General features: G+C 43.6%; 2 protein-coding genes across 3 annotated transcripts in view; both read left to right on the top strand.

Moving 5' to 3' along the window:
- Positions 1-18,860, top strand: part of LOC118096175 (prosaposin) — a 33,482-nt gene extending 14,622 nt beyond the window's left edge. The window contains exons 2-7 of one of the 2 annotated variants that reach the window (XM_088669583.1): positions 8,477-8,610; positions 10,592-10,666; positions 12,165-12,290; positions 13,748-13,945; positions 16,044-16,190; positions 17,047-18,860. In XM_088669583.1, coding sequence (XP_088525709.1) covers positions 8,477-8,610; positions 10,592-10,666; positions 12,165-12,290; positions 13,748-13,945; positions 16,044-16,190; positions 17,047-17,115 — 749 coding nt within the window. In that variant the 3' untranslated portion in view covers positions 17,116-18,860. The remainder of the gene's footprint in view (positions 1-8,476; positions 8,611-10,591; positions 10,667-12,164; positions 12,291-13,747; positions 13,946-16,043; positions 16,191-17,046) is intronic. The other variant, XM_088669584.1, reaches the window with a different exon arrangement.
- On the top strand, positions 18,718-25,650 carry LOC148685620 (prosaposin-like). Its single transcript, XM_088669585.1, has 7 exons — positions 18,718-18,860; positions 20,105-20,200; positions 21,470-21,653; positions 22,153-22,334; positions 22,885-22,965; positions 23,215-23,316; positions 24,049-25,650. The coding sequence occupies exons 2-7, from the start codon at positions 20,177-20,179 to the stop codon at positions 24,082-24,084; spliced, it is 609 nt and encodes a 202-aa protein (XP_088525711.1). The 5' UTR covers positions 18,718-18,860; positions 20,105-20,176; the 3' UTR covers positions 24,085-25,650.
- Positions 25,651-25,699: the final 49 nt, after the last annotated feature.

Consider the following 25,699-nt stretch of genomic DNA (forward strand, 5'->3'; position numbering starts at 1 on the left):
AGATATTGATATTTATTGTTCATTTTATATGGTATGACCAGTTGAGATAATTTCTCTTCTGTTTTCATGATGCACCTCCTTTTGCTGTTCGCTTTTTCTTCTCTAATTTATATTTAGGTTTCATAATTTCCCAGAGTGAATAGCTTAAGCTAATAAATGGCTGTGGGAACTTTTTGTATTACATTCTATAGTTGTAGTATTTATTATTATTTGTTTTGAGATCCTCTCTGTGTATGTCTGCTCAGAAGGAAGCCCCCCAGGGCTTACTCCCAGGTAAATTGCTGCAACTCAGCAAGACAACTTCTGAGTAGGTATGCATAAGATTACACTGTTACTCTCCTTAATAATGCTTATTAATATTTGTATTTTAGGTTAAATCTAAATTTCAGTTTTATGTAGCCATGCACTGTATATTACAGCTTTGTATTTAATACTTTCTAAAAGAAAAGAACAATCTCTCCTCCAGTTACAGGTAGGTAGCTGTGTTGGTCTGAATCGAAGCAAAAATAAAAAAAATCAAAAATTCCTTCAATAGCACCTTAAAGACCAACTAAGTTTTTATTTTGGTATGAGCTTTCGTGTGCATGCACACTTCCTCAGATACTCTTGAAACAGAAGCGTCAAACCCTATGTATATACAGAGGGTGGGGGTGGGTGGGGGAGACTGGGTGATGGGCTGATGGGAGTGGTAAACCTGTAGATGGCTGTTAACGACTGCTGATGGCTGCAATTGGTCCTGCGGGGAAAAAAGCAAGGGCTGAGGCGCTAAAGAAAGCTTGATCATGATCTCTCCTCCAGTCAGCCTTACTCTATTTACAGTTGTTGTTTAGTCATGTCTGACTCTTCGTGACCTCATAGACCAGAGCACGCCAGGCACTCCTGTCTTCCACTGCCTTCCGCAGTTTGGTCAGACTCATGTTGGCTTCGAGAACACTGTCCAACCATCTCGTCCTCTGTTGTCCCCTTCTCCTAGTGCCCTTCATCTTTCCCAACATCAGGGTCTTTTCCAGGGAGTCTTCTCTTCTCACGAGGTAGCCAAAGTATTGGAGCCTCAGCTTCACGATCTGTCCTTCCAGTGAGCACTCAGGGCTGATTTCCTTAAGAATGGATAGGTTTGATCTTCTTGCAGTCCATGGGACTCTCAAGAGTCTCCTCCAGCACCATAATTCAAAAGCATCAATTCTTTGGCGATCAGTCTTCTTCATGGTCCAGCTCTCACTTCCATACATCACTACTGGGAAAACCATAGCTATAACTAAACGGACCTTTGTTGGCAAGGTGATGTCTCTACTTTTTAAGATGCTGTTTAGCTTTGTCATTACTTTTCTCCCAAAAAGCAGGCGTCTTTTAATTTTGTGACTGCTTCACCATCTGCAGTGATCATGGAGCCCAAGAAAGTAAAATCTCTCACTGCCTCCATTTCTTCCCCTTCTATTTGCCAGGAGGTGATGGGACCAGTGGCCATGATCTTAGTTTTTTTGATGTTGAGCTTCAGACCATATTTTGTGCTCTCCTCTTTCACCCTCATTAAAAGGTTCTTTAATTCCCCTTCACTTTCTGCCATCAAGGTTGTGTCATCTGCATATGTGGCTGTGCCCTGGAGCACAGGCTGGGATCCAAATAACTGCATAGCTTATGTTTCTCAAGCAGTAGCCCCTCGTTCCCATGCTAGATGGCAAATTGCTTTTGAAATAAAGGGGAATTGAAAGTGCCAGTTGCTGAAGTACATGTGGAAGCACGGGAGCCTGTTGTTCAGATGAGGCAGGCAGAGGGCATTGGGGTTGGAACTATTTCATTGCCCTGGCTTTGTATGTAATTATAAACCATGGTTTATTAGTGTTATATGTGTGTACCCTGTCCAGTATCTTAGCCATGGTTTGTTACTGCCTTTCTGACCATAACTATGACGTTACAGATGAACCTGGGCACTTCTTGACTATAGTTTGTTTGCTTGCCCCACATAAATGTTCTGCCAAGCAACAGAGTTGCGTTATTATTCCTTTAAAAATAAATAAATCTTGCTCTTCCTCCCAAGGGAGCCAAAAAAGGAACCTCCTTGCATCATTTTGTGGCTCATATCATGCTGGTACTTCTCCCAAAGATGAGATCACTCCTAATTCTGCCTTGCAATTGCTGCCTTGACCCACCCAGTCATTGTCTTTAATGCTGATGTGCTGCAAAGGAGATGGAAAGGGACCTCTCAGCCCTCTGAATACTCTTATCATCCCTAAAAGTATATTTTAATGCTTGAGACTATTTCCTTGTATGCAAAACAACCAATAAACCTGGCCACCCTTTTGCGTAGGTTGTGCAAGCCTCTGCCCATTTGCTAACTAGCATCTATTATTGTTCAAGGTCCCAGAAAGCAATTATTGCAGTCTGTTGTCGACACAACAGTCATGTCACAATCCCTGCAGTGAACTACATTCACCCCCTACTATTCTCTGCCAAATTCTCCCCCATTGTCTTATCCCCCTCTATCCTCGCCCCAAGAGTTTAGACCAGGCATCCCCAAACGGCGGCCCTCCAGATGTTTTGGCCTACAACTCCCATGATCCCTAGCTAACAGGACCAGTGGTCAGGGAAGATGGGAATTGTAGTCCAAAACATGATCAAGTCTTGGGAAGGGTGTGTGTTTGTATGTGCAGCTTAGTGGAGAATGGGGGTAGGTTCTGGTGTGACAGGTTCTGGTGTGTCCACATTACCGTTCACTGTGGCTCCACTGCTGTCCCCCCCCCCCAAGCCCATTTACACACAACATTGGCAGGGATCAATTTCTATCCTGTGGTTTCTTGAGAAATGTTGCTGTTTGATGCATCTTCCCTCCAACCATCTTCCACCCAATTAGAAAACGTTAAGTCACACTCACTTCTTAGTCAGGCTGAGGTGCGAACATTTAAGACAACTGTTGCACATGCTCAGATGGCAGCTTCATGACTGGGAGTTGGACTGTTGCAGGCGTATGGTAGTGAAACAGATAAAACACATCAGGTGGAGACATGGAAATACAACCTAAAACACAGCGGGGCAGAACGACTTCACTGTGTTTCAGCCATTAATATTGTTACAGCAGTTGGGTGCCACCCCCACTCTCTCCCAAGCCATAGCAAGATTCCAGGGCGCTTCCAGGCACTTGCCCAGGCTCTGTGCTCCTTTGGAGAATTGAAGATGCGGTAGAGCAGGCATAGGCAAACTCAGCCCTCCACATGTTTTGAGACTACAATTCCCATCATCCCTGACCACTGGTCCTGTTAGCTAGGGATGGTGGGAGTTGTAGTCCCAAAACATCTGGAGGGCCGAGTTTGCCTGTGCCTGTGGTAGAGATTGTCATGGATTTAAGAAATAGGGTTTATTTACATATTTACACCTTCAGTCGGCATGGAGGGGTGTGTGTCCAGATCTTACAACAAGGTCATTTCAATAGGGGTTTGTTCCCCACTAGAGTCAAAGCGAAGGATGCATAGATTGTTGTGAAATACATAATGATTTGTGCGTGAACCACCTCCAAAGCTGGGAGAGACTGTGGACCAGAAGCTCAAAACGTTTGCTCTTCATCTCCTTTTGTGCTCCACCTGTGACTTCCTTTGTGGTCATCGGGGTCTGCTCTGCTCCTCCTCTGTCTATCGGCTTCCCTCCGTCCATCCCTCCCCTTGCTGCTTTCCCTCCTAGCCACTCTGAGCCAGAGTGAAGAGGTGCCTTATTTTTGTTTTGTTTCCCTGGGCCTGTACCCTTGGCAGGGTGGGGTGGTCAACCCCTAGATACACCCGGCATACTAGAAAAAGTGAGATAGTGCAAGACAAATATAGGCTAACAGCATACTCTTCTGCTTGAGAAGGTGCATGATGAAAGAAATGTGCAAAACAGCACAGGAGGGGCAGCACCAGTGTGTGGTTTTTACATGCAAGGTTGTCAGTGCCATCTGAGGACAAACAGTAATAGGATGGGAGAGTAGAGTAAGGTTACCAGATTTTTTTTTTCAATGAATCCGGGGACACTTTTCATCTTCAATGGATTTTGTATGGGGACTGATTTGTAAATCCAGGGACTGTCCCTGGGAAACCAGGATGTCTGGTAACCTTAAAGTATAGTCGTGTGTATTGGAAACAGAAGGAAAACTGTCTGATGCATGTATGCAAACACCAGGGGAAGTGTGCGTGTTCAAACTGGCAAAGAACATGGGAGAGAGGAATATTTGCATATGAGGGAAGCATGCATGGGCTTCCGGGGGCTTTCCTTAAAGTAATTGGAGATCCAAGACAGATTAGCAGAAGGGGAAGCATAAAGGAGTTTAAATTTCCGGACCGGGTGGCAGAAGGAAAGTGTTAATGGGCTACTTGAAAGAATGCTGAAATCCACAGAAGAACTCTGAGCAGGTTTCTCCACATCCCTCTCTTGCAGCTGGACAAAGGCAAGGAGGACATCCCATCATCCTTGACCCATATAGCAGTGCTGACTGGAATTAATGCGAGTCCAATGGCTATGGGCTTGCTGTGTGTTCACCGCTCTTTGCATTTCCATTTAATCTGCGTAGTCTTAAATGATGTTTCCCTCAAACACTGCACAAGAAAACCATGTTAAAGATTTCAATACCAGATATATTGGGTAGCATCCAAAAAGTGTGCTCTCAGAGTTTACAATTGCTTTGATCACTTTTTCAGTCTCCCAGTTGTTGTTGTTGTTGTTGTTTAGTCGTTTAGTCGTGTCCGACTCTTCGTGACCCCATGGACCATAGCACGCCAGGCACTCCTGTCTTGCACTGCCTCCCGTAGTTTGGTCAAACTCATGTTCGTAGCTTCGAGAACACTGTCCAACCATCTTGTCCTCTGTCGTCCCCTTCTCCTAGTGCCCTCAATCTTTCCCAACATCAGGGTCTTTTCCAAGGATTCTTCTCTTCTCATGAGGTGGCCAAAGTATTGGAGCCTCAGCTTCACGATCTGTCCTTCCAGGGAGCACTCAGGGCTGATTTCCTTAAGAATTGATAGGTTCCTTAAGAATTGATAGGTTTGATCTTCTAGCAGTCCATGGGACTCTCAAGAGTCTCCTCCAGCACCATAATTCAGTAGCTGCTCAAAATTCACAGTTGCCTGAATGTGTGCTTTTACACATTTCTAGAGCTGAGATTAAAAAAAATAAAGAATATAAACAAGGGGTGGGTGTGTATGCAGCTATCTGTGCTATTTGGCATAATTGAATCAACAAATTAGAAGGCCCAGGGATAAACACAAAAGGGAACACTCATTGGTATGAGCAGGAAAGACAAAATTGCATAAAAATTCTAATGTGTACAGGTGTGGATTACTCTGCCTAATTCGAGTGGGGAAAATGTGGATTAACAGCTAAATAATGCCCAACCCTAACTTTGAACAATGATCACTACAGGCAGATGAAAACTGATGTGGATAAAAAAATTACTACCATGGTGGTAGGAGTAGATTTTTGTGTGTGTGTGAGATGCAGCATCCAGAAAATAGATACTGGCTGTCCAGGGAGGAAAAAAATTAGGAACAACTTGATTTGTAGAAACCAGTAGCATGGAGATAAAAAAGTAGCCCTATTCAGATTATCAATGTTTAGCGTGGTGGTGCTGACAGTGGGGAAGCTGTGGTTATGACCTTGTCTGTCCTTGCCGTTGATGTCTCTAGATGCTCATCTGATTTTCTGTACAGAACTGCTGCATGAACAGCACATCAGCTCTGTGCAATGTGCAGATCTGGCTGTCAGGGCAATGCAAGCAGATCCTCTTTATGTGCATACGTTGGTCATCTAAATGGGAAGAACACCAAGCTAACGCAAGCACATCCAAATTGCTATTAAAGGCTCAGCTGCAAGAGCCGCCTGAAAAGCTATCCACCCTACATCTAAAGCATACCCACAGCATAAGGAGAAGTAATCCCATGAACTTCTTTGAAGATGTGAAATTACTGGGTTAAAAGTCTCAGCCACATTCATTGTACGAAGCAGCACACAGAAGCTAATAAACAGCAAACAGTGATTCCCATTCCTCCCAACACCAAACAGAATAATGTGACTATGGTGGTAATTGTGGGGTTTGATATGAGCCAGGAATAGTAGGAAGGAAAACTCATTTGAGGTGTCGAAGGAAGAACCTTAACAAGATTTTAAATTTTAAGATCTTAAGGCGGCCTGAGCCTTTGCCAATTTGCTTCCCTCCAACTGTTCTGATCTCCAACTTCCAACAGTCCCAGGCAATCCCCAGCTCATGGGAATTGTAGATCAAAACAGCTGGAGGACCATGGGGTTAGGGACGGCTGAGTTAAGGGGATATTCTGCACATGGTAAAACACAAAAGCTTTTAGTGAAATACTGAATGTTATAACATCTCAGAACTTTAGATCACAGTAGAAAAGAACTAGTATGACAAAGTTTGGGAGGGTGCTTTTTTAAAGACAAGGACAAAACCTACAGGACAGTGTTATGAAAAATGAACCCCAAAATGCGTTGTTTCATACCCTACTGGACATATACTAAGATGCTAACGGTAGTGGCCTACCATGGCGATCATGAAAAGAACAAAATAATTTCCTAGATGTAGCTGAGACTTTGCAGCAGTTTGTGAATTATGTTTCCTAAACCTGGTTGCCAACTAACCACAAAGGCCCCCTTCTGTGCCTTTAACCCTGGCCTGATTTGCAGAAATCAGCGGCGGCTGAAGCTTTTCACGACCGTGGAGCTAACCATTTGTTCCTTTATATTTGCAAAATCTCCACACTGCACTTCATTGCTCATAGTGATCTCAGGGCAGTTCCCAACACCAAAAATTATGTTCAACATAAAAGAACAATAGAGTGAAATACCTGGACTAATGGTTAACAAAATGCAGTCAAAATGCAGGGGGCAGGGGAACCTTAAAAACATTGGAGAGGGTGAAGTAATTTCCCTCAAGGGGGAAGACATTTTTGTTGGCTAACAGAAGCCGATCTGAGTTGTGGCCACCTGTGTCTCCAGGGGCTCGGCGACAAGGGAGGGGGGCTTCTCCTGTGTCACTGTTCAGTGGGTCAAAGAGCTCCCCCACCCACCCACCCTGAGGGTCTAAGATGGCTGGTATGGGAGCAGGCGTTCTGAAAAAATGCATTATCACTTGCTAATGTCTGCAGAGCAAACCTCTGTTGCAGGGATAGCTAGAATATTTCTGCTTTCAGTTCTGCAATGTAATGCAAATACTATATAAATAGAGACATCTGGGCTCACCAGAGTTTCTGTTCAAAGTACACACACTGTGTTGGTCCACTTTCAGTTCCCCAGGGCTGGCTTGGGTCGAATTACTTGGGGTGGGCAGAATAGTCCCGGTTCCCCTCTCTTTTGTGATCACCAACTTGGCTATACTGCATTTAGAACTGGCATGGGCAACAGATTTTGTCAGACTACGATTCCTGTCCTGCAAATTGAGCACTGATCATGGGGTCAGGCTGTAGTATCGTAATAAGGCTATAGTTTTGCACAGACATGTCCCAAGTGACCTAAAGCGATTGCAACAAGATGGCCACATTTACCACACTGTGAACAATCTGGTGTGATTGTTGTCAGCTATGAGGAGGATACGGCATTCATTAGAAGACTACTAGGCTACCAACAGCTGCTAGCCTTGTTGGCTGTTTTCTATCTCCACACTTGGAGGCAGCAGTGCTTCTGAATACCGTTTTCTGGAAACTAATGGAGGACAGAGGTCTCCTGTGCTCTGGTTCTGCTGGCAGCCTTTCCATAGGCATTGACCACTGTGAGAACATGATGCTGGGCTAATCCTGACCCAACAGGCTGCTCTTAGCATGGTTTTTTATGTGCTACAATTACGCATTAAATATTGAAATTGTTTATTCCTGGCACGTAGAGGATACGATGGCTTCAACGGCAGGACTGTCCATTTTTGTTAAGCAGTGATAAGAAAACCATGGTTTTCTATGAAAAGGAAATGCAGTTTTTCTAGTGACCGAGCTGAGATGGAAGCATACAAATAAACTTGTGGACGTAGGGCCAAAACACTGAAAAAAAATCAAAATATATTTCTGGTTTTTGTGTGTGTGTGGTTTTGATGATCATAAGGTTATATAGATCAGGCATAGGCAACCTTGGCTTTCCAGATGTTTTGGAACTACAACTCCCATGATCCCTAGCTAACAGGGCCAGTGGTCAGGGATCATGGGAGGTGTAGTTCCAAAACATCTGGAGAGCCAATGTTGCCTATGCCTGATATAGATAACCGTGTTTACAGAACTTCTGTGCTTTTCAGACTTTATCATGCTTGATGCCACTGTTGTTCCCATTTTACAGATGCGCATTTCTGGTAGCAGTATTTCTCCAAGGCTGTTTCCTCTGAGTGGCCGAGCTAGTGGGCAGGTCCTAAACTCAGCTTACTTACCTTTCAATATCAAATTGAGATGGCTTAAATAGAAGGTAGAATCCGTCAAAGAGCATTTTTCGCCATGTAGCTGGAAGCTAACCTTTCTGTTCTTTTGTGCAGCTGCTGCAGGTCCCCTGTCTTGGGAGAAAGAGTGTGCAGAGGGCCCAGAAACATGGTGTCGGGATTTTCCAACAGCACTGAAGTGCGGGGCTTTGGACCACTGTCATCGGACTTTGGAGGTCAGCACCCCTGTGGTAAGTCTATGTGACAGCAATGTATGCACTCCCTGCCAACCTCCAACATCCATGTCCTTCAATGCAAGGGTTAATCTGATCACAGGATTCACCCAAGAAACATGCAGTGTGAACGAATAACAAAAATGAAGGGCTCTGAACAAGCACAGAGAACATTTTACCTGCCACTGAGTAATGCGGTTGCCACTTGACCAGAAAAAACACGACAGTGGCTACAAAAGAAATAAACAAGTCTGCTTAGCTGTCCTCCCTATTTAATTGTTTTAGATGAATAAGCTTTTCTGCAGGCTTCTGTCCTCGGACACATTCAAAACCACTTGCCTCCACTCCTGTGCTCCAGCCTAGCTCCAACACACGCTCCTGTATTATGGGCTACAAACTTGCTTCTCTTCTAAATGGAAGGTGACATTCTTAGGGTTCCAGATGCTGCATTGCAATTGCAATTGCAGAATACCAACCAGCTAGCCCCTTAAACACAGTGTCTAAAAACAAAACAAAACCGAAACAGCTATGAAAACCATATTAGGTTTTCCCCTTTCTTTTTTGAGTGGATATGGAAATGCCAGTTTAACATAGGATTTCTAAATGGCACCAGCTGCTCAGTGAGCTGGCCTTGCTCCACTTCCTTTCTTTCACCAGGGAAACGGGCCAGAACTGCATGTTGCATTAAAGACATTTCCACCGCCATAAACGGCAACCACCCTGCTCTTAATATACATGCTAACTTACCCAATTACCTGTGTCATGTATTGTATATTTCTACCCTGCCCTTTTTGCCTGCATCAGCCACTGCATACTGTAGGGCACAGACAAATGTGCAACGCCTTTGTGTCAGGACAGGGGTAAGCTGGACAAGTGCAGACTGGGGAAGTGTTTGTTGGGGGCTTCAACCAGGGCCACACTTTTAACGTAAAGTGTGGTTCTGTCCTTGGAGTGCCAGCTTGGCCCTGCGACTGTGGGTGCCCAGGGCTGTGAAATGTGGATGGCCCTGGCATTGAAATTTGTGGGTGCCCAGCCTCTTCATGGGGAATTTTGTGGGTGTTCGAGTACCCAGGGAATTATGCCTCAAACCCTTATTTAGCTGCACCATACAGCTCAGGGGGGAAAGCGCATGTGTTGCCTGTATAAGTGTCTAGGTACATTCCCTTGCATGCACCTTTGGGTCAGTGGCCACATACGGTAGCTGCTGTCAGACAGAGCAGGCTGGGCAAGGTAAAGCAATGGTCTGCCTTGATTTAGATCCTGAACCAGCCGTATAGAAAGAGGTCATCTTAAATTGAAGTCCCGCTGATTTCAGTGGGGACGAAGTGCAACTAACCTAGGTTGCGTACACACCATACATGCAAAGCACACAAACACCTGAATCCTGGGAACTATAGTTGGTTCAGGGTACTGGCAAGGACTAAACTAGTTTAATGGATTTCATGTGCTTCAAATATATGGCGAAGAAGAAGAGGAGGTTTGGATTTGATATTCTGCTTTATCACAACCCAAAGAGTCTCAAAGTGGCTAGCAATCTCCTTTCCCTTCTTCTCCCACCACAAACACTCTGTGAGGTGAGTGAGGCTGAGAGACTTCAGAGAAGTGTGACTAGCCCAAGGTCACCTAGCGGCTGCATGTGGAGGAGCGGGAAGGAAACCCGGTTCACCAGATTACAAGTCAACCGCTTTTAACCACTACACCATGCTGGCTCAGTGTTGTGTTCTTCTGATGGTTTCCGTGGGACAATTCCCTCCTCCCCACTGCAAGCACCTCTGGGGTTCTCCTGACCCCTAGAGCTGATTTGGGGCAGGGCAGGGCAGGGCAGGGGGAAGCCCCATGCTGCACTAGCTGGTGTCCTTGTGCTGTATTCTGCCAATGGAATTGGAATAGTTGAATCCAACTCATGATATGTATGCAGCCTAAGGTCAACCCAAATTTGTCATAATCCGTGTGCTGATATGCATTGCGCTCTTGACTCTTTCTTTCTTCTCTTTCTCAGAAAAGTCTCAAGTGTGGTATGTGCAAGCTCGTTACAGTAATGATGGCGAAGATCATGCAAGACAATTCCACGGATGTAAGTATTCCGGAGAGGATTATAGGATTTCCACCCTTCGTTTGGTGAACAACTGAGAACACAGAATTATCTCTCCCCCCACCCCTGCTCTGCTACAAATACACTGGTCTGTTATGCCTTTGACTAATTCTCAAAAATCAGTAGGTGTGGACAGACATATTATGGACATTGCCTTCCAATAATAAACCCTAGTGGTGGGGGATGGCTCAAAAGTAGGCAACCCTAGGCATAAACTGAAAGTATTTTAGATGTGTTACAATTTCTGTTTGACTGTATGAGCCCATTGTGTCATAACGTATCATTATTATATTCTTCTTCTTGCTTTTGTTACTATTAATTGATAGGTAGTTGCTTGTTACCCAGAGCTCTCCAAGCAGTTTACAGCACTGTTAAAAACAACAAAATATATTACACCATAAAAACAAAACAAAAGCAACCCCCATATGGTCACAGGAAGCGTTGGCAGCTAATAACAAAACAATATCACCTCAGTCTATTGAAATCCAAGGTGGAAAAGTAAGTCAGCACCTGGCACCAAAGATGTGTCAACAAAGGTTGACATGTGTCTCTCACAGGGGAGCACATTCCACAGAATGGGGGCCACCACTGAAAAGACCCTTTTCTTGTCACCACCCTCCAAGCTTTCCTCAGAGGGGGGGACTTGAAGAAGCGCCTCAGACAAAGATCTAAGGGTCCAGGCAAGTTCATACCAAAAGTAGCATTCTGGAAAGATATTGGAGCCCTGAGCCCTGAAGAGCTTAATCGGTCCAAACCAGCATTTTGAATTAAGCTCAGAAACATACAGGCAGGCCACATAGCTGAAACAAAATTTGTGTCTTATTCTCTGTTGCTCTCAAACCTGTCAACAACTAGGCAGCCGCATTCTGCAGTAACTGAAGTTTCTGAACTGTTTTCAAAGGCAGCCCCACATAAAGAGCATTGCAATAGTTCACGTGGGGGAATAGCATTAAGCAAGGGAAGGCTTGCCTTTTGAAGTACCCTGAAATGACCTTTGAAATCTGAAAGTCAAACATACCTTTGTTTAAATTCTGAAATTCACGATAGCTCTGTTCTGCTTTTGCAGTCAGAGACAATAATGCTTCTGCATACCATTTTCTGGAAATAAATTGTGTTGTTGTGCTCTGGTCCTGCTTGCGGATTTACCCACAGGCATCTGCGTAGCCTCTGTGAGAACAGGATGCTGGGTAATGTGGGCCATTGGCCTTGTTCAGTGGGCTCTCCTTATATTCTAAAATGCTCTCGGCTAAGATGATACCCTCTCTGCGCTACAAGACTTGTGGAGACTTCATTCAAAGTGGGACTCCCCACCCCTTTCCATAAATTTCTGCAGCCCTTCCAGAAAATATTGCAACTTGGTACAAAACCATCTCATAATGCTCCTCTTTCTTTCTTTCTTTCTTTCTTTCTTTCTTTCTTTCTTTCTTTCTTTCTTTCTTTCTTTCTTTCTTTCTTTCTTTCTTCTATTTATTTTCCTCAGGAAAGAATCAGTAAATTTTTGGAAAAAGGTTGCCAGTTTCTCCCTTTCCAGGACTGGTCAATCAAATGCAAGAAGATGGTGGACACAGGAGTTATCATTCTGGTGCAACTTGGAAAACAAGTGCAGGTAAATAGACTGAGATATTGTTGGTACTGACACTTTAAACCATGACTTACACGGACAAGATCCAAGCCAGTCACACTGTGTGGAATCCTCTCTGAGGATGCATCTATGCTATGAATGATGTTGGTTTTATTTATATTAGGTTTCATAGGCTAGCTTTTTAGTTTCATTCTTGTTTAACTCAAAACAGTCATTTTTCTTTTACACCGGTTCTGAAAATACTTTTATACCGGACTCATGTTTTTATTTCTTTTCTTCTTCTTCTGAGAGTCAACCATTTTGAACAGAAAGAATTCTTAATTAAAAACTAAGACTTGCTGAATTGTAAATATTTTCCACCACCCACTCAATATAATAGGAAGTTATTATAGAGTTCAGTATTGTCTCCAATTATTATGGGTTGGAGCCAAGACCCCACCCTTTAGCTTGTTTTTGTGGTTAGTTTCATAAGAACATAAGTTTTACAATCTCAGCAGATTTATTTTCAATTCCTTTACTAATGAAGCCCAGCGTAGAATTTGCCTTTTTCATGGGCACTGCACACTGGGTCAACAGATTCATTGAGCAATCTATTATTGACCCCAATTTTTGTTGCTGGTCTGCCATTGCCAGTTCAGACCCCCTGAGTGTATATGTGAAATTCAAATAGTTTTGCTCCAAAGTGCATCATTTTACACATATTAACATTGAATTGCATTTGACATTTTACTGCCTATTCACTCAGTTTGCAGAGGTCCTTTTGCAATCCTTTTGCTTTAATAAGCCTGAACAATTTGGTATCACCAGCAAACTAGGCCACCTCACAGCTTGTTCCTAATTAAAGATCATTTATGAACAAGTTCGTTTTCCTAAATTGTTGCATGTTAGCTGGTTCATCAATAAACAGCCTCTTGTAGCCCTAACAAAGTGAGGGACCCTGTATTATATCAAACCAGTGCATTTTGGGGGTAAAAAAATAGGTGCCAATACATTATTACTATTACTATTACAAATTGTATGCTACCCTATGCTTGCAGGTCTCTGAGTGGTTCACAACATAAAATTACAATCTAAAAACCTCACAATAATTATAATTATACAGCCAAACATATATTGATAAAAGTGCTGTGGGTGCCCAAGCCAAAATGGCTGCCATAGGCAGAAAAAAGTGTTGGTACGTCATATCTGTGAGTGCTGTCACACAAATGGCCCTGTATTAAATAAATAAGAAGCTAAAAATTACAAACTTTCCTATGAGTGACTCTGTACATTTGTAATTCTGCAAGGCAGACCTAAGGGAACACACACACAAGAGTGTTTTCAAGTTTTTTTATTTATTTTCCTCCACTTTAAGGGCTGACAATGTTCTCTCTCTCTCTCTCTCTCTCTCTCTCTCTCTCTCTCTCTCTCTCTCTCTCTCTCTCTCTCTCTCTCTCTCTCTCTCTCTCTCTCTCTCTCTCTCTCTCTCTTGCTCTTTCTAGGATAGGCCTGAAATAGTATGTGGTGCCTTCAGGCTATGCAGTCATCTGGTACCCTTGGAAGGAGCCCTGAAGTTCCAGAAGCCATTCACTTCTAATGGAATGCCTGATATGACGGATTTCCCTGAAATGTTGGCTCCCTTGATAGCTAACGTGCCCCTTCTCCTCTATCCTCAGGATGAGCCCCAAACTGAGTTTCTGGTGAGGACGCAGCTTGTATGGAGTTGTCTCCATTTGCTCAAACACATGAAAGCCAGGAATGATTTCTCTCCAAAGCACATTCTTCCCCTCAGAACATTCTGGGCGGTGTAGTTTACTCCTCACAGGATACAATTCCCAGCAACCTGTAACAAACCACAGGGCCCAGAATTCTCTGAGGAGGGGAATTTGTTTTTTGAGAGTCCTTCAGGCTTGGACACTTCTCCACTGCCAAATGTGTACCCGTCAAAGGGCTTGCAATGTGCGTAGGCCTCACTTGCGCGATCTGTTCATCCATTTTTAACAGTGAGAGGACAAGTGGCTTGAAGGAAGCCTGTTTGCATTGGCACATTATTTTATTGATTTGACTGAGTTTTTATATGGCATCCATCAACGTAGGTCCTCTGGGTAGCTCACAGAACCAAAGGGAAACATACTGTTCCATAGATTGGGCGCCACCACAGAGACATGAAAGCTGCTGTGGTAGGAAGAACATAGAAAACCCCAGGCTCTCTTCTGCGTCCTTCCCATGAAGCCTTGATAATTAAACTGGCTTGCTTAATTGTTGTTTGTTTAATGACATCTCCCTCAGTCATCCATTCACTGCCTTGTTTTCTGTTTACGGGGTTTGTGTTTTAAGACATTTGTCCTCAGCAGCACTCGGTAGTTGAGGGAAAAGTCAGAACAGACTGACAGTGTGGCTGAAGGTTATCAGAACAGCTTACTCTAAGGAGCAAAATAATGATAATGTTTATTTCTCATGGAGGAAGGAGTAGATGCAAAACATAGAAGGGATGAGCTGAGTCTGTAATTTTAGCTTTTAAAAGGGCAGTGAGTAATCTGCCCTACCCAACACATTCCTCTCCCTCCATCGTTAGCTTTCGGCTCATTTTGGTCCAGCCCAGCTCAGCCACTTCTGGGTTGTTTTTTTTGTAGCAGGCTGGGAGAAAAATGCCTGAAGTGATGGGCTGCAGGGGAGCTAAAATAGGGAAGGCAAAACGCTCTTAGCCTTTGCCCTGCTTCTGATGTGAAAATAAGATGTACACAGACATCCTGCTTTGTACACAAATCGGGGCAGATGTGTGAGCAACAAACATGGCTGCCTCCATTAGGTCTGGTTTGGCTATAAGCTACATACAGCCTATCTGCGAACCAGAATTTCACGTCTACCACAGGGGAAGGCAATTGCATTTTGGAAAGAGGTTAAACTATAGCTGGCTCGTACTTCATAGAGGATTTTGGCCTGGCCTATAGGTGAGACTCAGTCCCATTTTACAGGAAGACTAGGGAATTACAGGAAGACCAGTTCAAGGTGTTATCTTCCATGTCAGAAGCAGGGCACAAGTCTGAGATGTCACACTGCTTCTGGGATAGACAACCCTTTTGTGCAGACTTTAGAATGTACTCCAAAGACTTTTGCGATCATGCACAGGATTTTGAGGCATGCTCAGAGGGCCATATTGGATGTACCATGAGTTGCATGAATGGCTTTCATATAAATGGCATTCCCTGGGCTTTTAGATCTTAGTTTGAAGAGTTTCAGGTATTTGTGGCCTCCTTTAATGAGGTGAGATCTGTAAGAAAGACCTGGTTTTTTAATCTTTTCAGTTGTGTTTGGATATTAGGGTTGCCATATTTCAAAAAGTGAAAATTTGGACACAAGAGTTGAGCTTTTTCTGGGCCAAAGTTGTTGAGTTTTTCAGCTATTTTAAAGAAAAAAATGACACTGCCAACATGGGTTGCCATATATCCGGATTTTCCTGGACATTTGTGATTTCTGCCCAGGCAGGCACTGCTTCTGACTGCAGTATTCTGGCTATGTCCGGGAAATTCCAGACGTATTGGCAACCCTATTGGCTGTGTTTGTTATAACTAATTTTAGTGTTTTATACTAAATAATAATAATAATAATAATAATAATAATAATAATAATAATACATGGGTAAGCCAGAGCAGCCTCTGAAAGCTTACCCATGTGTTTGTGGGGGTGTGCTAGGGGCAATTGGGGAAGCGGCAGGGAATTTTAACTCTTTCCCTCCCTGCCACAGTCTTAACAATCCTTCATTTCTCCCCCTCCAACCTTTTCTTTTTTTCCCTCTAGCAGAAGGAAGAAAATCCTTGCAGAGACTGTCAACAAGTAGTTGCTGCAATGAAGGAAGGTTTCAAGAGCAGCTCTTTCCTTGTCCAGTCCTTTGCTTCTTATGCTGAACAATACTGTGAACATCTGGGGTCTGACTTGGTAAATGAGGTAACTGGATGTTATTGCTTCACACTAATGATAAGGAGATATCCAATAAAGATATATAGAATATGTTTGGCAACAATGATAGGTTTCCCTACCTGACAGTGCCACAAAGGGAAGAGGACTTGTTTTTGAATAGCAGTACGAGTAGAGCCAACTTTTCAACACAGCTGCTATTTCTTTATGAAGCATTTTTGTAACGTGGTTTAACTTTGCTTAAACGGGTTTTTCTTTAGGAAAAAAAAGTCAGTGGATAGGCTTCTGAAAAACAGACCATATATATATATATATATATATATATATATATATATATATATATATATTCAGGACCTGGGTCTGTCATCTGGAAATCAAAGGATGGATCTACACAACTATATTTTTTATGTCTTGTTTTAGACATTGTCCCTCAGTCTGTGGTCACAGTTTACCCACCAGGGCTTAGAAATACCTGGTAGCTCATTTAAATCAGGCCATTTCTCATTTAAATCACAAGTCATTTCATATGAATAAGCTTTCTTTGGTGTGACCAGCAGTAGTTTGAAATAAGTCCTCAGTTACAAGAACGAAAGAAGCCAATCAGAAAATGCCCTGCTGAGCTCTGTGCCACTAAGTAAGGTGAGGTGCTGCGTCTTAGGCAACAACTGGTCCTGGCAGTACCTCTGTTGTACTGTTTATCTTTGATCAAGTTTAAAAGGATTGCTCCTACGAGCATTTCAAAATGAAAGGAGGCGTGAGAATTTTGCATGCTCCGGAGATAGCATGCAGTTCTCCAAGCTGGGTGTGGGTGAAATTAATGGATTGATCTTGTTAGTAATTATTGAAGCTGTTTCTCTCTCTCCCCCCCCCCACCTTCCCTCCACAGTGCAAGAAATATGCCTTTGAGTATTCACATGTTTTTGTCCAATTGCTGACACATCTATTGGTAAGTTGATTGAGGCAGACATTTACACTCTAGCCTTTTCCAGGCAGAAAAGCATCATCACTTCAGGGCCAATTTTACGACAGCAAAAGCATTGTAATATCTAAATTCAGGCTTGTAAGATATTCTAGACATGGGATTGATCATTATTTGTATAAGGCATTACATATTGGCATAGGAAAACAAGTATCAGGAGATCTGGGTAAAATTAACATGCATAGTGGGAACAAGGTTTAAAGTCCACAGCCTAGTTTGTCAAAAGCTGTGGGGAGACTAATAGGACAGGATGCTCCACCTTCTGGAGGCCAGATTTGTCCTAGAGGGTTCCAGTTGCTGACCTTTATCCCAAGGCATCAGTGTGACTAGACATTATCATTCAAGCAATGAAGCCATATCCAGAATGGCGAATACTTCATTTCACATCTTAAGTAGTTTGAGAGCACTCTGCTTTGACTTCTGGGAGTGGGAGACACGCACTGTGCCTTTATGGAAGAAATGCACCTTCTAAGGAAGGTGATTTGATAGCATGAATAGGCCCATGAAAAGCACCTGTTACAGATAAACAGAGTTGTTGGACAAGGAAAGTTTACACAGCTAGTTTTGCAACATGATGCTATCAGGTGGGCGAGTTTGTGGATTAGCTAGTTCAGTCTGTAGGATTTACTCTCTGAATTTTTTCATGATTTTAACTACTGGTTTTCTCCCCCCTCCCTGCTTCACAATTTGATTGACTTTCTGCTGATCACAGGAGGAGGTACGTGAGAATGTTTTTCATTCCTAGGTCAACCGTTGCTGATAATTTGTGGGTTGGACAATTGAAACCACCTTTGCCTGACAGAAGGGAACTTGGAGGTTGAGAGGGAGGTTGATCACAACTGCAGTTTTTATATATCCTGCTTTTAATGCCAACTGGAGAAGTGAAGCTTATAATAATTTTATAAAAATAATTTATTATTTATACCCTACCTACCTGGCTGGGTTTCCCCAGCCACTCCTAAGGGTGCACACACACCTTTAATTCTAGGATCAATAGAGTCCTTGCTTTTTCTACAGAATGCACTCCACATACAATCTAGAACTATTATAGGGTTGCCATATTTCAAGAAGTAAAAATCCAGACACAAAAAGTTGTTGAGCTTTTTAAAGGAAAGTTTCAAAAACCTGGACATTTTGACGATTTACCAATATTCCTCCTGGATGCTAATCCCGTCACTGAAATCCTGGACATGTCCGGGAAAATCTGGACGTGTGGCAACCCAAATATTCCACATTTTTTTTGCTCCTGAAAAGCACCTCTTGTCAAATTGGTTTCATTCTGAAAATAAAAGCTCATTGTAGATTTCCATTTGAAAACAGATCTAGTTGGTCTTGACAAGGGTGTGTGTTTATCCACACTTGCCCAATGATGTTGTGGGTGGGTGCATACCAGTATCACAATCACAGTTTCCTTCTTCATTCACCTGCAGCATGTGAAGGCATGGGTAACCTTAGCAATGGGAGGGTCTAGTCCAGGTATGGTGCAGGATCCCTCCCCCTGTTCCCCTCAAACCACAACCACAGCCCTCCTGCAGCTCCGTGTTAATTTATGGTAGCAAGAAAAAACGAGATTTGTTCTCCAATGGAACTTTTCCCTCCCCTTTCAGCAATCAAAGACTGTCTGTGGTGCCTTCTGTGACTCTGCAGAACCCGAGCCTTTTCATGCATTACTGCCAGCTAAACACTTTGATGACTTGTCTACAGTATCGGATTCTGTAGAGGTAAGAGCGAAAGAGCCCCCTCCTGCTCTGCCAGGGGGCAGGCAGAGGCTGAGAGCATTGCAAAATGGGGCAGAGCAGAGTAGCCGCTGAATTTATTTGTGCCTAAAGTCAAATGCAATGAGGATCTGGAGACTCCTGCGTGGCAAACATCAGAGGAATATCAAAAGGGCGAAAAATGAGTTTCGATATGAATTTTTAGCAGTGTTAACCTACACATCAACACTAGGGAGATGCTGAATTTTTCCAAAAACAACCTTCATGCAGAATTTTGAAACTCCCTCTGAGGAAAACCAGGAGAATTGCAATCGTTTTTAATAAGATTAGTGTACCTTTTCCAGGGTCTGCACATCCTTAGCAAAAGAGTTAATGCGTGGCCCCTGTCTGGGAGATCCTTTGCATGGGCATTAAATCATAGAATTGGAAGGAACCGCTAGGCTCATTGTCCAACCCCCTGCAATGCATATTCTCATTTACTTCACTGTGACCCATCTCTCTTTGTGACAACCCCCAAAATTTAACTAGCACAATCCAACTTTTAAATTCTATTGATTTCAATGGGAAATATTTAAGCAAATGCTCCCCAGTGAATTCAGGAAAATTTATTTAATTTTAGCTGAGTTGTGCCTATTTTTTTTTAAGTGGTAGTTTGAAAAGTGATGCCTTTTCTGGGGATATTTCTGCATGTTTTGCACCTTTTTTGGTAGAGTTTTTCCCCATTTGCTGCTGCTTTGGCACAATTTGTTTTCCCCCATTTGCTGCTGCTTTTTTTGTTTGTTCCCAAAGTAGTCACATGGAGAATCCTAGCCAACTGGGGATCACTATGTGAACGGGGTGACATCATGAAATTGGGTAGTCAATAATATGTGGCATAATTTCAGTGTAAAAAGAATGCCAGTTGAAAATTTGGACAGTTTCTTCTACATGGCTGATCCCAGCCAGATGAGAACATTCCATGAACTGGACAGTGCCATTGCCTTATGTAGCCAATCAGGTTTGGCTTCATGCCGATGTCACTGAAGGCAAATGAAGTCGATTCAGAATGAAGGCATTGCTTCCTTGAATAGGCAGGGGCTTTTTGCGCACTTTTCCAAAGCAATCACTAAAAAAGGGGGTTTGCTGCATTCCGCAGAAAATGTTATTTCGACTAAGCTTGAGTTAACAATGTTTTAGTATTCTACTGTTGCTTGTCCTTAAAAGTTGTGCTTGATTTTTTCTTCTTCTTGTTCTTTTCTTTAATCTGGCAGAAAACATCAAATGGCAAAAACCCTGAGTTTGCGTGTGGTTTTTGCAAGAAAATAGTAACCCTTGCAGAGGGCATGCTGGAGGAGAATGTCACAGAAGTAAGGCTGAGGAAACCTATTGTCATCTCTCGGGTGGTGGCAGAGGGTTCGGGAGGGGGCTCTCTTTGGAGGTTTTTTCTTCACTTTTGGAGGCCTGCATCACTGCTACTGTGAGGGAAGTTGGGATGTGAGAGCACTGCTTAGTATCGTAGAGTTGGAAGAGACCCCAAAGATCATCTAGTTCAACCTCCTGCAATGCAGGAATCTAAACTCTTGGTTTCCTCATTATGAGAAGTTGAATGAATGTCTCATTTCAAACTTACAGGATGCCTTTCATCAGCACTTGATATGGAAACATGGGTGGGTTTGGAGGTGACTAGTTGAAACATTAGAGGGGCTGCATAGAAGGAGAGGAACAACTGAGGAAACTGCCTGTCTCAGTTTGTCTCTTATTACCAGAAAAGGGAGTTCATGCAGGTGCAGCTTTTCTTACTGCACCTGTCAAATGACCTCCTTCTACCCAACACTCAAGAGGACCCCATATCTCCTTTGCTGTGGTGACCTTGGTTCAGTTACTAAGATCGACAGTAACTTCTCCTCTTGCTTTTCATAGAGGAAAGAAGTAATGGTCACGGACTGGTTCAATGCAGAGGAGTGGGGGGGGGGGAGGAACCAGCTGGGGAACCCCCAAGGGAAGAAGGCTCAAAGCCTGGGGATTGGTGGTGGGGCGACAATAAGAGGGCAGAGGAAGCAGACTGGGGGGGGGGAGATGTCAGAAGCTGAAGAGGAACAGGGCTGAGTGAGCAGGGAGAGTCTGTGGCAGAGAAGTCCAGAATCAGAGATAGAAGCTGAAGCAGCAGAGAGGCGGGATGGAGGCCAAGAGGCAGATATATGTCAGGCTGGTGAAGAGGCCTGGGGGTCTACGCCTCCTAGTGTGACAAGCTCCCTTCCCACCTGCTATCCCAGAACCTGGAGAGGCATGAAGAGGGAAGAGAAGTTAGTTTCACAAAGGCGCCGTCTCAGATTACTTGGGGGGAAACCCTGGAGAGGAGAGGACTTAGGCAGCTGTGGGGAGGTGAGGACCTTCAGTCCTCACAACTGCCTCATAGGGGGCAAGGCCTACTGAATAAGAGTTGCTGTGCTCATTAGGCCTGGCACTCCTGTGCAGATCCTGCTTTTCTAAGAAACTGTTAAGTTCACCTGCCCGTTGTGATTTACTGCTGGCTGGCTCACTCCTGCCAGTAATTAACATCTCCTTGCTTGTTAGCACTAACTATAGAATATGTTCCACCTTCCTCCTTAGCATACCTGTCTGCTTTTATGTTTCAGCAAGAAATAGTCCACCAGATGGTGAAAGTCTGCTATATATTGCCTCATGAAGTCCTGGACCAATGCAAAGACTTTGTTGATTCCTATGGAAAGGCTGTTGTCTACATGCTCCTGGATGCAACTAAACCTGAAGCTGTGTGCATCATGATTAAATGTTGCCCCAGAGATACCTCTTTGAGCTTTGGTAGGTAATGGCATTTGCTTGCACTGTCATGTTCTGTGGCCGGGGGGCGGATTGCAATGACCTGCTCCTATATCAACTTGCCTGGTCTTACAAGATTTCTTGTCAGGCTGTCTAACATTCTGAGGTTAGACCAGAGATGTGGCTGTCTTGGACATGTTACCCCAATGATGATTGAATGCTCTTCCCAAAGACATGTGGCTGCCACCTACCTTCAGCCTTTAGGCACAAGGCACAAAACCATCTTGTTCTCCTGAGCAATGGATGGTGTGTTTCCATCTGCCTTTGCTAGTTTCTGTTTTTATAGTTGGTTTCTCTTTTGTTCTAATTTATATTGCTTCATTACTTCTGTGCTTTTAATGGGTGGTTTTAACTTTTGTTAAGAGCTGCATTCAGGAGGCATTCGGTGTAAAAAGAGGAATAAAAATTTGTAATAAAAAATACTATATATAAAAAAGTAATCTTTCCAGGTTGCTAACTCCCAAACTTTGTTTCTCCTCAGAGAGGGAAGCTCTGGAAGAAGGATTGAAACCAACCAAACCCAGTGAAGGTGAAGTCTGCCATGTGTGTACGCTCATCGTTACATATGTTGATCAAGAGCTGGAAAAGAATCAAACGCAGGAACAGATTGGAAATATGCTTTCTAAGGGTTGCCAGTTGCTGCCAGAAGCTTTGGTGTATCCCGTAAGTACGCCAAATGGCTATTGTGAAAGGGAGATCAAAGTGTTCTAAAAGGAGAGAGGAGGTCAAGGAGCTGAAGATCTCTGCTTCGTCTTCCTGCCAAATGTGGTGGGCGTTTTATTGGTTTATCTACATAGAAGCTTCATCCTGCAAGCCAGAAGAAATATTATCTTCTTTAATTACTTCTAGTTTGAAATGCATCTGAAGCAAATGTTGTTCCCGTTCCCCCTTTTTAGAATTGCCAGCAAATTTTCCTCATAGTAAAAAAATTGAAGCAGATACAGAAGTTCCTTCTTGGGCAGAACTTCCAAGTATTTTTTGACATAGTCATAACCAAAGAGAGCTGCCTGTTTAGGAGTTTTGTAGAAATGAAGATGGCTTAGATAAGACTAATGAGGTTCCTTAGGGAGCATTCCGCCTGTCCTGAGACCCTACGAATTCAGCTTAATCAATTAAATCCAGAAAAGAAAAGATTTAGACCCAGTTGCACTCTTGGGGGGCTGTATCTAGGAGAAAGACTGAGAGCCACTTAACTTGTTTTTTTTTATTACAGTGTGATCAACTCGTGGTGCAATATGAGCCAGCTGCCGTCCGCCTCCTGGTGCAGGTCATGGAGCCAACCTTTGTGTGTGCTGTAAGTCATGTTCTAAAGTAATTGTTTATTCTTGACCCTGCTGAGGGCCACAGGCAGCCCTAGAGCTACAGGTTTCCCATCCCTGCTGCAAAGATACCCTGAGTCTTACTGCCTGTTTTGAGAAGTGGGGAGCAATGTGAAGTTGAAGGAGGCTTTGGGGAACTTAAAAAGGAGTGTGGAGCAGTTAAGGAAGGAGGCAGTCTCTACATAGGTGTAATGGTCCCTTTTTTGTACTCTTCTTCCCCACAGAAAATAGGAGCCTGCCCCTCGTCCCACCTTGTGGGCATGGAAGTCTGTGTCCGGGGCCCTAGCTACTGGTGCAAGAACGCAGAGACTGCAGCTCAGTGCCAAGTAAGTAGGGGTGGTGGCGGCAAGAGGTGAATATCAAGCTTTCCAATACAGTGAGATGGAGTTGATAGGTAATTGAACACAGTTAAAAATAGGAGCACTCTTTACAGCATACAATTCTGGGAATGTGTCCCGAAGACCAAAATCGGAGCAGGTGAAATGACTCTATGGAAGGCGATTGTCTTTGAAATGAAAATCCTCTGTGCTACAGAAGATCTAGGTGCATATTAGTGATGTGGAATATAGGATTGGGGGAGTATGTTTAAATATTGTGTGCACTTGTAGTAAGTAGTTGAAACACACTTACACAGCTCAGATAGGTCAGATTAAATTAACTCGTTCTGCTTCCAAGTGCTTAGAATTTTAACTGTAATGCTCTAAAAACATCTTATGTGTGAATATACTGGCCCTTACCCACCTGTAGCTGTGTATATTGATCTAGCAATCCTGTAGTAGGGATATGCATTTGCCTCCTTATCAATGGGGCTGGATGAACACCATTATGCACATCCAGGTATGTAGCTGTATTGGCATTGTCTGTGTGTTCAGAATCTTACAGCATCTGAAGGGCTTCATGTTCCTGATCCCTGTTGTGAGCTTAGTTGGCAGCAAGATGAATAGGAACTCTTAGATACTCTGAAGTGCCTCAGTTTTCCTATATAAGCCCATTTTCTTATGAGTTGTGCTAGGAATGGAGAATGGCCTTCCTTGAGTCTTCCTCTCTTTTCCCCATAGGCCACTGAATACTGCAAGCGCCATATATGGAACTAGAGGAAGATTTGCCAGTGGAAGAATGTTGGTTGTGGTTTTACTGAATGCACCCTGGAATTTGGCTGGGTGGGAAATGTCTAAATACTGGCAGAACCACACCTTCCTTTCACACTTCTGCAGTGCGGCTGTCTGTTGGGTGGCTATACTGCTGAAAAAAAAAAAAGCAGGGGAAATGTTTCCTTTGCTTGTGATGCTCTGAATTACCATACATTTAGTTTTACTTTTAGATCCATGGTGGGGAAGTGACATGGGCAGGGAAGAAAAAGGCTGTGGTGGGATTTTATTTGAATAGCTGAGAATTTTGGTAAGACTCGTTTTTTTAAATGGATAAATTGTGTTACGATCATTGCAAAACTGGCTGCTTAAGTTGGCATTTTCAGATTTCCAATACCTTCCTTGTCTAGCTAGCCTTTTAAGGTACAACTATACTATACATTTAAACTGTTAATATTTCATTGCTTTTCTTCAAGAGGTGCTGGGAACAGCCAATTGCACTGTTGGGGCACTTAGTCGACTGTCTATTCTGGCAGCAGCATTGTTTCAAACAAATATATTTCCCAGTCTTGTTATTGGATATGTATCACAAACAATTTGCATGATCAGAGGTTTGCTTACTCCCTTGCTGGATTGGTGTAGTTAAGTAGACTGAATTTTAGACTAATTGGCACATAAATCCATGGCTGTTACTTACCAATAGGTGGGTTTGAGTGCTGACCTACGAACTAAGGAACAAGTAATTTTAATTGTGTTTTCTCTGTACTTCAGGAGTAGTGGCAAGTGCTCAGGATAATATAGAACAGGCAGCATTCACCTTTGCTCTACACCATATGGCATTTATCAAAATGTGTCTAAATATCATTTCCAAAGCCATTGACTCTTGTTGCAGCTTGTAATTAGAGCAACATCTGAGAGCAAGGGCGTACCCACCATGCGGCAAGTTAGGGCAGCTGCCCTACTCTAGAAGCAGGGCTGGTGGGCAGAGGCGGAGCACAGCCCGGCGGAGCGCGAGTTCGCCATTCCCGCCGCACCGCGCCGCACCCTCCCTCCAGCTCCCCGGCGCGCCCTCAGGCAAGGCCAAGCGCGACGGGGAACCAGGGAGCGCGGCGCGGTGGGCGGGAACGCCGAACTCGCGCTCCGCTGGGCTGGGCTCCGCCTCCGCCCACCAGCCCTGCTGCTAGGGAGGGGCACAGCCCGGCGGAGCGCGAGTTCGCTGTTCCCGCCCACTTTGTGGCCCCTCCCCTTCCGTGCCTTGGCCCCTCCCCTTGCCCCCCCTAGTTTTGATCCTGGGTACGCCCATGTCTGAGAGCACTAATGACCATTGAAAGCCATGCAGATGCCATACAAAAGATAAAATTTAACAGGTACGGTGATGCAGAGGTGAATTTGTTGTTGCTTTTGCAAGCCACAATTCCCATGTCTACATAGCTGTTATAAGTAATGAAGCTCCTGTGTTCCATACTTACCTGTGTGTGAACTGTTCAATATACATGAGAAATTATTCCACTTATTCCAAAAGGACATTATAATGAGCATTTTACAAACATTAAACAATTCTTACAAATTTGACACTGACTGTTGGTTTTTGTGAAGCAAACAAAGTGACCTGTTATAAACC

This window comes from Zootoca vivipara, chromosome 5 (assembly GCF_965207765.1).
Source record: "Zootoca vivipara chromosome 5, rZooViv2.hap1.1, whole genome shotgun sequence".
Classification (NCBI taxonomy): domain Eukaryota; kingdom Metazoa; phylum Chordata; class Lepidosauria; order Squamata; family Lacertidae; genus Zootoca; species Zootoca vivipara.

What these genes read in the sequence shown, in the direction of transcription:
- LOC148685620 (XM_088669585.1), top strand. Translation starts at nt 20,177, where the DNA reads ATGCTGGAGGAGAATGTCACAGAA. An exon ending in CAGAAGCTTTGGTGTATCCC is followed by an intron (nt 22,335 to 22,884) that starts GTAAGTACGCCA and finishes TTTTTATTACAG; the next exon opens with TGTGATCAACTCGTGGTGCA. An exon ending in AGCCAACCTTTGTGTGTGCT is followed by an intron (nt 22,966 to 23,214) that starts GTAAGTCATGTT and finishes TCTTCCCCACAG; the next exon opens with AAAATAGGAGCCTGCCCCTC.